This window comes from Amblyomma americanum, chromosome 1 (genome assembly GCF_052857255.1).
Source record: "Amblyomma americanum isolate KBUSLIRL-KWMA chromosome 1, ASM5285725v1, whole genome shotgun sequence".
Classification (NCBI taxonomy): domain Eukaryota; kingdom Metazoa; phylum Arthropoda; class Arachnida; order Ixodida; family Ixodidae; genus Amblyomma; species Amblyomma americanum.
The window spans coordinates 523,774,527-523,787,220 of record NC_135497.1 but is presented as its reverse complement, the minus strand read 5'-3'; the positions used below and the strand labels follow the sequence as shown (position 1 = coordinate 523,787,220).

At 44.3% G+C, this 12,694-nt stretch overlaps 1 protein-coding gene across 1 annotated transcript in view; it reads left to right on the top strand.

Moving 5' to 3' along the window:
• LOC144107307 (uncharacterized) overlaps positions 1-12,694 on the top strand; it is a 102,209-nt gene that overhangs the window by 46,055 nt on the left and 43,460 nt on the right. Inside the window, exon 3 of the mRNA XM_077640304.1 lies at positions 8,793-8,881. Within this exon, the coding sequence (XP_077496430.1) occupies positions 8,793-8,881 (89 nt within the window). The remainder of the gene's footprint in view (positions 1-8,792; positions 8,882-12,694) is intronic.

Below are 12,694 nucleotides of genomic sequence, written 5' to 3'. Positions count from 1 at the left end.
TTTTACCAAATTGTTAAAATATGTAGCTTGGTTAATACGTTGGCTAAGATATTTTACGAATATTTAAAGCAATAAAAAGAGCATTTCATGTGAAGGTCTCACTTTCCAGGGAACCAGGTTCTCGAGCCCTGGTCTCACTCGACAAGTGAGATACCCAGAGTCAGCATAAAAAAGACCGGTCTATTTCGCACCAAATCAGCCCTTACAAAAAGCACGTCATAGGACATAGCGGCGGGCCAGGCATACACTACGCTTTCAGGACAGCGCAAGGCCAGGGCTAGAAGAAAGGTGCTACACCTTGAGCGCGGTAGAACAAAAATACAAAGAGCAGAAAGGGCATTTAAAAGAAACGGAACAGAAAGTACAGTGAGACGCGGATGCGACAAAGTGGCAACAATAAGGGCTTGAAACAGTATATGAAACCTGGCGGCTCGCATAACAGCCACTCAAGCCAAACAGCTGTTCCATCCTTGCCGATCACACTTGCAACTTCGCTCTCAATCCTCCTAGGATGCCGCTCGCCGTCCTTGCACATCCTAGTGGCACGTGCTGGCCGCTGAATGCGTGACCGCGGCAGAGTAGCGCCCCCGCAGGAAATTCCAGTGCGCGCCACTTCGCTCCCTTTATCAAGCGCTCACATGACTTCACCGCAGCGATCGTCACATCTGGAGAGGAAATGTTAGGTCATGCGCAGTTGGGCTGCGTGTGCGCGCACCTAGATGTCTGGAAGACAGCACGCGAAGATTAAATGGTTAATGAAAATCCATAGAAAAAATTCACCTAAAGTGTGGTGAGGAGAAAGCCTCCAGTGTGGTGTTGCTGCTTGTGTCAGTTATGTGTGGTTCCGATGATAATTAGGTACACAACTGTTTGTGATTCTTAAATGTTGGAGACACTGAAGGGCATTTGGAAGGCAGCCGTCTGATTCGATGCCTTTCTGCAAACATTCTCTAGCGTCCAAAGCAAGAAAAATTGCATATGTGTTGGCAGGAAGTACCGCAGCCTAAAAGACTGCAAAAAAGCTTTTAAACAAATGGGTTGTGAGTGTGGCAGCCATCCAGGAAACCAACCTGTTCTCTTGATGAGGAGACTGAAGCTGCTGTCGAGACTTTTTGTTAGAATTAAATGTTATCGTTAGTCACTCGACAGGCTTATCAGGTGGGTGAGTGCTATTCATGGCCAACACACCGGGGATTACTGCCCTGTCGTATAGCACAGATGATGACAGGCGACTCATCTGCTGTGACGTCGCAATTTCGGGTGTACAGTGGCGAATTGTTTGTGTTTATGCCCCTGTAAAGCAGAGTGATAGAAGGCTATCTTTCTGTCATTAGTAGACCATTTGTCCACGGATCGTAAAACTATGCTTTTGGGTGATTTCAATTGTCTTTGTAGGGATGAAGACCGAGGAGTGTTAAATAAGCGATATGACCCCAGTGTTGCGCTACTCACTGATTTGGCACGCGAATACAACCTGGTGGATGTTGGTCAAGATAAGGGACATAACATCCATTTAACTGATTTTCAGTGCTCCGATAGTGCTCGGCTTGACAGGATTTACGTTTCAGCAGAGATGTTATCCACCATTTTCGGTTACTGGGTGCGGCCCATATTCTTCAGTGATCACTGCGTGGTGTCTCTCAGATAGGGAGGTACAGTCGGCGCATACTCCATCCTCGATTGGAGCTGTGAAAGCTGAATAGCAGCCTCCTCTCAGATGAAATCTTCAAACGTGCTGTATGTAATTGCTTGAAAGACAGGTGGTCACGCGGTGACCTCTTTGTTTTTCAGAAATGGGACTTATTTAAACAAGAAACAAAAACATTGCTATTGAAGCCTCAGCAAGAATTGCGTATTTGATGAGACATCATCTTCGTGAGCTCGGCCGTACTTTAGTTGAGCTACATGAGTTAGAGAGGATTAGCACAGGTGCCTGTGCAGAAGATATCACTGCCGTGAAAGCACAGCTTTAGCAGTTTGAAACCGAAAGATAAAAAGGTGCCTTGATAAGATCAAGGACCCGTAGATATCTGGATGAGCAACCATCTCGTCGGGCCCTGATGAAATGCAGACTGCTCTAGAAAAAGAAATATTAGAAATTCAGTACGGTGGTTGAACATACAGCGATGGTCCTGGCATTATTGAGGATTTTTTTACTATTATCAGAAGCTGTGTGGGGGTTGTGCAGGCAAAAACTTGACATCAGATTACAGTCACTTATTCAAAGCCTTGCCTCGACTTGACGATGAGCAGTGTGGTGTAGTAGAGGGGCCGGTCACTTTGGACGAAATTAAATCTGCATTTTTCTGAACCGACGGCTACAGAAATCTCCTGAGCCAGATGGCATTACTAGCGAGTTCTATAAAAAAAAACATTTTCCACTTGCGTAGCGCCTGTCATGATGGAGGTTTTCCAGGCTTCTTAGGGCGTTGGATTTTGCCCCCCACTACCTATACTGGGCATACTATATTAATTCCAAAAAGCACTGATTCAAATCGGTTGAAAACAGTTGAGGGATATCGTCCGATTTTCCTCTGTAATGTAGATTACAAACTTTTTGAAAAGGGTCTTTGCAATGGTCTGCAGCTATTTGTTGCTCACTTAATAGGCACGCATCAGGTCTGCGGTATCACAGGGCGCAGCAACGAAACCCATATTCATATTGCACGTTCAGTAGTGGAGACAGTGTCAGATGAGATCGGACAAGTAGCTCTAATTCAGATTGACTTTGCCAAGGCCTTTCATAAAGTTTGTCATGATTTCTTCTGTGTGGCCTTAGAGCATGCAACTATTGGAAATGTTTTGCTTAGGGGCATAAGACTGTGCTATAATCAGTCCTATACAAGGCTAGTTGTTAACCAAGAACTAACCATACCTATTCCATTGAAATTTTCTGTTCGCCAAGGCTGTCCCTTATCGCTTTTGTTGTTTGTCCTATCTTGAACCCCTCTTCCTCAGTACTATTAACTGCACATCTATCCATGGTTTCTCTTTGGTGCAGTGTGAAATTAAGATTTTAACCTATGCAGATGATGTCGCCCTCTTTTGTTCTGAAAAAAAGAGTGTGCTTGAGGCATTGCATTTACTGAGCAGTTTTGTGAGGTATCAGGTGCGGCTCTTAATCTAGACGAATCTAAGAGGTTTTGGCAGGGCCATTGGGATTCCACGCCAAGTCATTATGGGGGTATAAGCTGGGACGGCGGGCCGCTTCACTACCTAAGGGTTCCTCTTCACCAAATTCGCAACAGTAGCCCCAACTGGGATTCTAAGATAGTCTGCATGAGGCGACAAACCCAGGCTTGGACGGGTAGGCAACTATCAGTGTTTGCTCGGGCTCAAGTCTGAAACATTTTTTTATTTGCAAAACTTGCCTATGTGCTGGAGTTTCTTCCCTGTGCGAGGAAGAAAGTGCCGGTGATGCACATAATATTTGCTACATTATTATGGCGTTCCCAATGGGAACCCATGCGTCGCGATAACCTATTTCTTTTTCTAGAGTCTGGTTGAATCGGCCTTCTTCACTTAATCGTGCATGAACTTGTCGCGCGGTTTTTTCTTTTTCAAATATTCAAACCACACTTTTTCAGTAGCCGTACTTATTAGGCGTGTCGGCGCTCATTTGCCTTTCCTATTCGCACTGACGCGACACACTCGTGAGGGGCCTTTATGGGGATTCCTTAAAGAAGTTGCTGACACCTTCAATTTCCTCACTGTGTGCTTTTCCTTAGACTACCTGTATAGCCTCTCCAGAAAGCAGATGAGTCACACAATTACAGAATATTTGTTCCCTTTACCGTTATATCGGCAACCTTTTCTGGAGTTCCTTGGCACCACTGTTTTAAAACGTGTTAGACGAATGTGTATTTCTTCTGCCGCGAAAACATTCTTTTTTAAGCTGCACACGTCAACGCTGCCTCTGAAGGCATGGCTTTATGCTAAGGAGATGCTTGCGCCATGAACAGTGAATTGTCTCTTGTGAAATACACCAGAGATTATTTACCATTATTTTGTTTTGTGCATTGATGCTATCTTCTTCTGGGAGATTTTACAACCAACAATTACAAAGGACATTGACATCACACCCTACAGTATTTGTTTTTTGCCCGCGGAGAAAAACAGTGCTGTGCCGTAGGACCTAATTATGTTGCTGGGACTATTTAGTGTCTGGAAGAGCCGCATGATGGACCGCCACTCCGAATCACCACAGTCGCCGAAGTCTTTGTTTCGTGAACAGTGCGCTTTGGTGCAGGGAGTATATGCTGTCCTGCAAGAGCCGCCTAGCTGGCTCCCCTATCTGGATGCATGTGTGTGCTTCCCAGACTTGATGTTTTGGAAGGAGGGTTCATGCAGGGGTAAAGTGGCCTGGTGTTTTCTGGCGTAAGCGTGCTTGGACTTTTCTTTTCTGCACTATTTCTATGTAATAAGGAAAAAAGAAAGTAGCGCAGTCGTTAGCACGCTCGGCTGCGGAACGGCAGCATATTGGTTAGAATCCCATCGTTCACAAAGATTTTCTTTTATTATCGAGTTGGAAAGCGTAACGAACGGACGGACGGACGCGAGCATGAGCCATTAAAGTCATTAGCCTTAAAATGTGCTGTATATCGCCACACTTGCTCAATTCAAAAACAAGGGCTAGTGGTAAAAAAACTATTGCAGTATACTTCGGTTCACACGAAATTGAAGGCAGCAGAGAAATTTTCTTACTAGAAGCTTGCCTTCGCAGATGTATCCCCAAAATAATGTGTGAGCAGGCTGTATGCGCAAATATATGTTAGACCAAAATAATCAATAAAGTAGCGTTTAAGAGAGATTAATAATAAATAGAGCATTTATTGTGCTATGCATGAAGCGAGGAGAAGGCAGAGCATGAAAGGAACTTCAGAAATACACAAATGAAGAAAGCACGCTCTCACAAGACAGCTTCCCCGCATCTTTGCTTGAAGGTGCACGGAAGCTATCATTTTTGGGTGCAATTTCCAAGTAGGAGTATGTTACTTTGCCTTTGGTTAGTGCCATGCCGACGTCATGCGAGTGCCGTTGCTCGTGGTCACCGTGGCTCGCGGTCAGCGCAAAACTTCATATTAACCCGCCAAACATTGAGTTAAATGGCAAGTCAACCAAATGGTCTATTTTGTCGAAAGGCAACGTTTAGTGGACCTGCTCTCTAGCCGAGTCCCTAATTTTCGGCGTTCCTTGTCAGGCTGACTACCCTTAGTCCTTTTCTTGTTCTTGTATTCGCCGTGCGACGACCTGGGGATCCCCGCCCACTGGGAGGAACACGTCAAGCGATTATCTGGGCGCTCGGCGCAGTACCAGCCCGACGCGGAATACCTCCATCGGCTGCGCTCCATCCTGCTCTGACAAAAGCAGTCGCAGCTTCTGCTACTTTGGCCACTGTACTCCGGCCAAAGACTTTAGACGATTAAAAGAGATCAACCAGGCATGTATCTTTAAGTTTCTCAAGGAAGCCAGTGTTCTGAAGAAACTCTAAGTATAAAAAATATTCACCTTTACCAAAAAAATTAACCTTGTGTTTGGCGCATCAAAGCGTCTGTTGCTTTTACGCCATTAAACTCATTATACCTAACTAAACAAAAGCGCATCACTGACTATAAGAGGGGGCATTTTGAAGCGATTATCCGTGAGCTTGAACAGTTTCACGAACAATTTAACATTTTATTCTAATCTCGCTCTGTCGGCGCCAATTGGTCAAAAATTAAAAATACAATTTTTAATTTATAAGCTCTATACATTCTGACCGTTCTTATAAAGACTGATGTAAAAAACCAGTGATTGAATAACCGTCTTTAACGCCTCATTAACAAGAAAAACGGTATAAGAGACGCTAAACTAGTTAATAGCCGAGACCCATAAGAGCGATACTTCGTTAGCGAAAACAATTATGTCTAAGAATAGATTACCTCTGAAGCGAAAGTTTCTATTGTAATCTGCTATCAATATTACACTAAAACTCTAGCAAACTGTTGGTAATTCTCTCCCCCAAACGCATATTAACCAGCTCGAACTCTCAGGAGATGGCGATCGACCGGTCGAGGTAGAAAAATGCGCGACAGCTCTTAACGAGTATTTTTCATCAGCATTTTCAACCATTAGCGCTGTTATCCCTTCTATGCGTGTCTTGCCAGCGACCTCAGTGTAAAAATAGAAGTGAAAACTTATGCAATAGCCATCTAGATTAAGTCCCTCAAACTATCCTCATCAGCTGGATGTGACCAAAGTAGCATCTAAAATTTTAAAGAACACAATTGCAATATCAAATAAAATCATATATCAGTTGTTCTCCCAGTCCCTCAGTAAAGGCGAAGTCCCTGACGATTGGAGAAGAGAGAAAGTAATAACTATTTACGAATCAGGAGACCGGTCAAAAGCAAACAACTATCGACGAAATTCACTGAGCAGCATCCTGTCCGAAATCCTTGAGTATGTAATAGCATCAATTTTATTGCCTCACATTGAATTATTAATCTGCTGATACCCGCACCATCATGGCTTTTGAGAGGTACTATTATGCGGAACGCAGCTCACCGAATTCATTCCCGACATCTTCCAGTGCGAGTACAATCGCCTGCAAATTGATGCCATATTTCCAAATTTTTCTGAGGCTTTCGGCCGTCATCTGCATAATTATCTGCCAGTCAAACTTTCCTTACTTGGAATCCCAGTAACATTACTCACCTGACTCGAGCACTTTCTGAAAGGGCGTGTGCAATTTAGATTCGCCAAGTCTTGCAACTCATCTCATACTGACGTCACATAATGTGTAGCTCAAGGCGCTGGATTTTCACCGCTGCTATTCTTAATCTACATGAAAAATCTCTCCTAGCTATCACAAGAACCAAACTTCGACTTTTCGCGGATGACTGCGTTGTTTATAACATCATGCATGCCCCTGAAGGCACCATTGAACAGCAAATTGATATAGACACAATTTCATCGTGGCGTGAAAAATGGCACATGCCGCTTAATTTGACCAAATGCCAACTCCTGTCCTTTTGCAAACAAGCCTCTATTAACAGCGCATATCATGTAAATTCAACTCCGATTGCCCAAACTTCCTTCTATGATGTCATGATGTCATGTGAACCTTAGCGTTCACATGACATGATGTTTAATATGGGTTACTCCTATTATTAAATATGCTCTTCCAGGCCTCATACACACTTTGGTAATTGAAAAGAAACCTAAAATAAGCACCGCCTAAATCAGACAACCAGCTCATCAGACATGTACACCCGAAGCTTGAAAACGCTTTATCCATCAAGCAACCTTCACAAGCATGCCTTAACGATTGTAGATAATGGTAATTTTTTGCTTTCCCCTGTTCGAAATTTAAGAACGACATAAATCGCTTCATCTATTTCATTTATTGAAGCCTTAAAAGCCAGTGGGCTTCACATAAGGTGCGGGCAAGAACAACGTGTTACATCATATCGATAGTAGTTCAATAGCAGATGCAACTAGAAAAGCAAACGAACAAATAAAGAAAAAAAAACTAATAAGAAAAGTTACAGTGGCACCGGATAAAATTCTTTGGTAAGGAGTAAAACATGTAAAACACAAGTTACTCGCTAGATAATGCGATAAATTGCTCGATCTGCGCACAAAGCAAATCAGGAAGGGCACCTGCCTGCTTCATTCTTTTTTTCTGCCAACCTAATAACAGGCACTCTCTACTAAAGCCGCCATCAAGAATAACCCGTCACCTAACCACAGTCATCCAATCGTTCTCATGATAGGCCGCACGTCAGCGATGAATGATTCATTCTTCCCAGATGCCCAATGAAATGCCCTGCCTGATATTGCTTTGTGCGCAAATCGGGCAATTTTCCGCATTAACTAGCAAGTCACTTGTGTTTTACATGCTTTACGCCTAACCAAATACTTTGATTTTGTGCCACTGTATTTTTACTTATTTCTTTTTCCTTTGTTTTGTTCGTTTGCTTTTTTGTTGCTTTTGTTACTGAACCACTATCCATTAGATGTAACACATTGTTCTGGCCCGCACCCTATGTGAAGCCCACGAGCTTTATAGGCTTCATTAAATGAAATAGATGAAAAGGTTCATGTCGTTCTTAAATCTCAAACAGGGGACCGCAAAAATTTACCATTAGCTTCAATTTAACCAACACATGTATCTATATAGTGTCACGAAGAGGTGAATGCAATCTGGGGAGCAGAACGACAGCAAAAATGGCGTCTAAGCACAGCTTTTTTTTTGGGATCACTTGCACCCAGAATAGACTAAATCACTCGGCGGCGGCGTAGCAGCAAACGTGCTCGGCGGTAGTCGAATCGAATGTCCGCCGCGTTTAGCCGTGCTCAATTTAAAGCTGACGGCGAACTTTCGATATAAAGCGCGCAAAGTTACTAGAACATTCCGGAACAACATTGATTCAGCTCTGCATGGATGCGATAAATCGAGATAAATCTGGTCACGTCTTGCATCGCAAAGCAATAAAGCGGCGTGCCGGCAGGTTTGAAAAATGAACAAACACTGCAAATATTCGCAGCAATATTATGGACTCACCAGGGTGGACCCAATCTTTCGTAATGTACGCTTCTGTATAGGCGGATGTTTTACCTGTTGCGGCGTAAATGCCTCCCTCTGTTTGGGCGCCAGGGACTCCCCGGCTCTGCGCTGTTTGCTGCGATGGGGAACTAAAATCATTTCCGCGTAAATAATCCGGATCTCTCCACTGTGGCATCCCCTGTATCCGGCATGCGCAGGTTTGGGGCAATGAACCCTTCATAATGTACCATTTTTTCTGCAGGTGGCACGAATGACGCCAATCCCGCAGTCTGCCAGCAGGGTGGAACGTCGCGCACTTCAAGTCCAATTGCGACGAGGTCGACGCACATGGTGAGGAGACCCAGTGACAGAAAAAAAAGAGAGGGAGAGGAGTGAGAATAATGTTGGATCTTAAGTAATGTAGCCGACGTTTCAACGAAGGCACTAAGCGCCCTCCAAGCGCCGGATTGAGCCATCGGTGCTCCTGTTTGCTTTCAGTATACTCAGAGGCGCTCGAAACCATCTTTCCGCGTTAAGTAGATAGCTTCAGATCGGTGTCAGGCGTTGATAGTTCCTCGGTCATGCTAGCAATATAAATGCTAAAAACTAGAAATCAAGAATTTTCGCCACAATGAGTTGGAAATAACTCATTCAGTCTAAACGCCACAAAGCACAAGCATGCTGGAGAACAACTGCAAAGAAGACTCACAACTTACATGAGCACATTCTACAGAATTTGTCAAAAAATATGCGGAATTGTGTCCTTGCACTGAGGAGGCAATTAAGCACTGCTTATTTAATGTTTTTTATTTCCTCCGGGACAATTGCCGCCTTGTCGTTGATGAAGAGTCTCTAGCACAGTAATGTTTTTTAGCGAATCAAACAATTCGTGTTTGCGGTGAAGATAAGAAATGGGCAAACCAAATATGCGATATTTGTCTGCTACTTACGTTTTTCACGGGGTGCACTTTTTTTCCCGGCAACTCGCGCCGCCCAGGGTTTGCTACTCCTGTGGACTTCTTGCGCTCTCACCTGCTCTTAAGGCAATGAAAATTACATGGACACGTACAATCAGCTTCTGCGACAATTGTGTGCTTACTACACCTTCAGCATGATAGCGTTAATGCGACATTGCCACTAAATACCTGTGAAGCGGTAATTTATATCTGCGTGCTTATTTTGTGACTTCCATTGGCAGAAAGTAACATGGCAACCCTGAGACAGGGCAAAGCAAATGACGCTTTTTTAATCGCGGCTTCTCTGAGTGTCTGTGTAGCGCTGTTTCTGTCAAGCAATATATTTCGTAGAGGATGCAATGCACATCACTGCACATCTGTATGAGGGCTGCACCTCTGCGTCAGCGAGCAACACTCACCAGCTACATGCGTAGTCTGGCACTGTCGTGAGTAAAAAAGATTAGCGCAGTAACGTCCCGGTAGCGGTGAAAACCACACCTTGCGGCAGGCGCGGCGCCGTGATTTAGAAACGCACCTGGAACTTTTGTTGTCGGCTTACTCTTAACCGCAGCACCGAGCGTTGCTTTCTTCCACTCCAGTGGTACGTCACTAGTGCTAATATTTTTTTCTCGCGACTGTACGTGCCGCCGTGGTGGTTCACGAATTGAGCTTTGCTGCCAGGTGTGCGATCTCCGTTTACTTTGCACGGAAGAAAGTGCTTGCGCTGCGTTTACTGTGCTGGCTCGTCGCCACTTCCTGGCGGTCCACACCTGACAAACGTGCACCAACTGGTTCGGTTTTAGCCTTGTCACACACATTGCGCGTGTCAGGCCTGAACAGCATGAGAACAGTTTTGTAAGAGACAAACCAGCGACAAAGAGAAGGCTGGTCACCTGCCTGTCGTCTGGTTTTATTTGTTACAAAAGCTTAAGTCATCGGTGACAGGCTGCTTTTTCCATCGCGCTCACTTGGGCAATCGTATTCAGTTAGCCACTTACTCAGCAACGAAGAAGTACGTGATAGTTGCGCGTCAGGAATCAGCTTGTTTCTTAATTAAACTAAGAGTTAAAAATTTTGGTAGTCAAGGTATACTGAAACAGTGAAAATGTCTATGAAGGATAAATCTGAAGGATGGGTCGTTTTCAAATATATTACCTTGAGCACCACTTAATAAATTTTTACACTCCTCTATCATCAGGGCATTAGTTCTATGTGATTTCACACGTTATATATCCTAGAGCAACACGTAAGCATTGCGCAGTGAAGTATGCGTATTATGTGATTTCACACGTTATATATCCTAGAGCAACACGTAAGCATTGCGCAGTGAAGTATGCGTATTACGGAAACCAATTATTTTTCAAGTTGCCAGTTAGAGGCGACGGCTGAGACCCAGATCTCTCCCAACAGCAAGCCTTCTGAGGACATCAATCTGTGATTAGAGCAAAGCGGCCCGTTTGAAGGAGCTATCTAAGGGCAGGCTACAGCGATGCACCAGACGCTCACCCAACATTTGTGGCAGTTTGGCTAGATGCGTCATAAAACATAGCACATGATATGAACTAAAATTTTTGAAAACCTCAAGGATGATCAAAACTCGTGGACCATGACCACTAAAAAAACAAAACTGGCCTCCCACCTCAGTTGACAGAATACTAACATGGTATGTATCTCTACAAATTTGTTGACGTTAGAAGGCAGAAAAACCAGAATTATGGTCTCGAGTGGTTGCAAAACCCGCGGTGGCGTAAGTAGGCTAGTTTCGCCTGCCATTGCTTTACACCGCTGGGCTGTTGCTGCACCCTTTCTCCAATATATGCAAAATAACTTAACAGCACACAAGGGCAAGCAAGCATACAGAAAAGCTGAAGTGTGTTCTTGCTTGCCCCTGTGTGCTGCTGCGCTAATATGTATGTCATGCGCTACCAACAAGCCGAAACTGCGGCCATAGTTTCTTCAGGAGTTATAAAAAGGCAGTCTCTGACGCCGTACTTTGGAAACCGTCGTCTTAATGAACTTCCGTCCGTTAGCGGTGCAGTATAAAATAAAGAGCACGCAGGCACTTGCACATACCAGTTCATGTACGAACGCATAGCTAGTTTTGACTAGGAATTTTTGATCAGAATGGCGTTATTTTCCCGCTGAAGCTAACATCCGATGCATTCATGGCTGAGCAAGGGTTTTTATATTGAAGTCTATGTAGGCAAGCTTGTTCATTTAATTGGTCCCCAATAAAAAAAGTAGAAATCGAGAAGTTGACAAAGAGTTAAATCAACCCAAAATATGAAGAGAAGCGGATATTTCACTTTTAAATTACGCAAGTAATTTGCATACACTAAAAAAGTGCCTCGAGGGATATATTCAACGCAGGAGTGTCACATAACCTGGAGCAGGAAATAGCAGACTTGAAAGTAGCAAGCGGTGATGACAGCAATCGAATGCGCAGAGCAAATATTTTGTTCTTTGGTATGTACGATTCCATCAATGAGCAATGGAAAGAATCCGAGGAAAAAGTTCTGAGGCTCTGCGAAAAAAATTTTGATCCTCCATGTATACAGCGCGCACACCGCCTTGGAAAGTCTTTAAAATTATAAAGTGCCAAATAATCATCAAACTCGCCCATTTTTAGACTAAAGAAACCATGCTGTGTTGTGGGAGGAAGTTCAAACACAGATTTTGCGATTAGAGAGGACTTCGCTTCTCGCGCACGGTTTGCACTCTGAAAACTGTTGGCATTCATCCGACCATTCAAATGTGCATTTAAGCTCAACTTTGATAAATAGTACGTAGAAAGCAAATGCTAGGTTTATGACCCCGCATCAGATAGTGACAAAAAACACCATGCCCTACCCCGCGGCGCACAACGCCGTCACACCTGATATATCCACGAGAATGCCATGTGACGCACTGCCACATAACTCACCCTGGCTTCCTTTAGCACTCGGCCGCCCTCTTCTCTGGACTTAAACATCACGTTTGGTGGCTCAGTGGTTATGGCGCTAGGCTGCTGACCCGAAAGACGCGGGGTCGATCCCGGCCGCGGCGGTCGAATTTCGATGGAGGTGAAATTCTAGAGGCCCGCGTACTGTGCGATGTCAGTGCACGTTAAATAACCCCAGGTGGTCGAAATTTCCGGAGCCCTTCACTACGGCGTCCCTCATAGCCTGAGTTGCTTTGGGACGTTAAACCACCATAAACCTAAACCTTA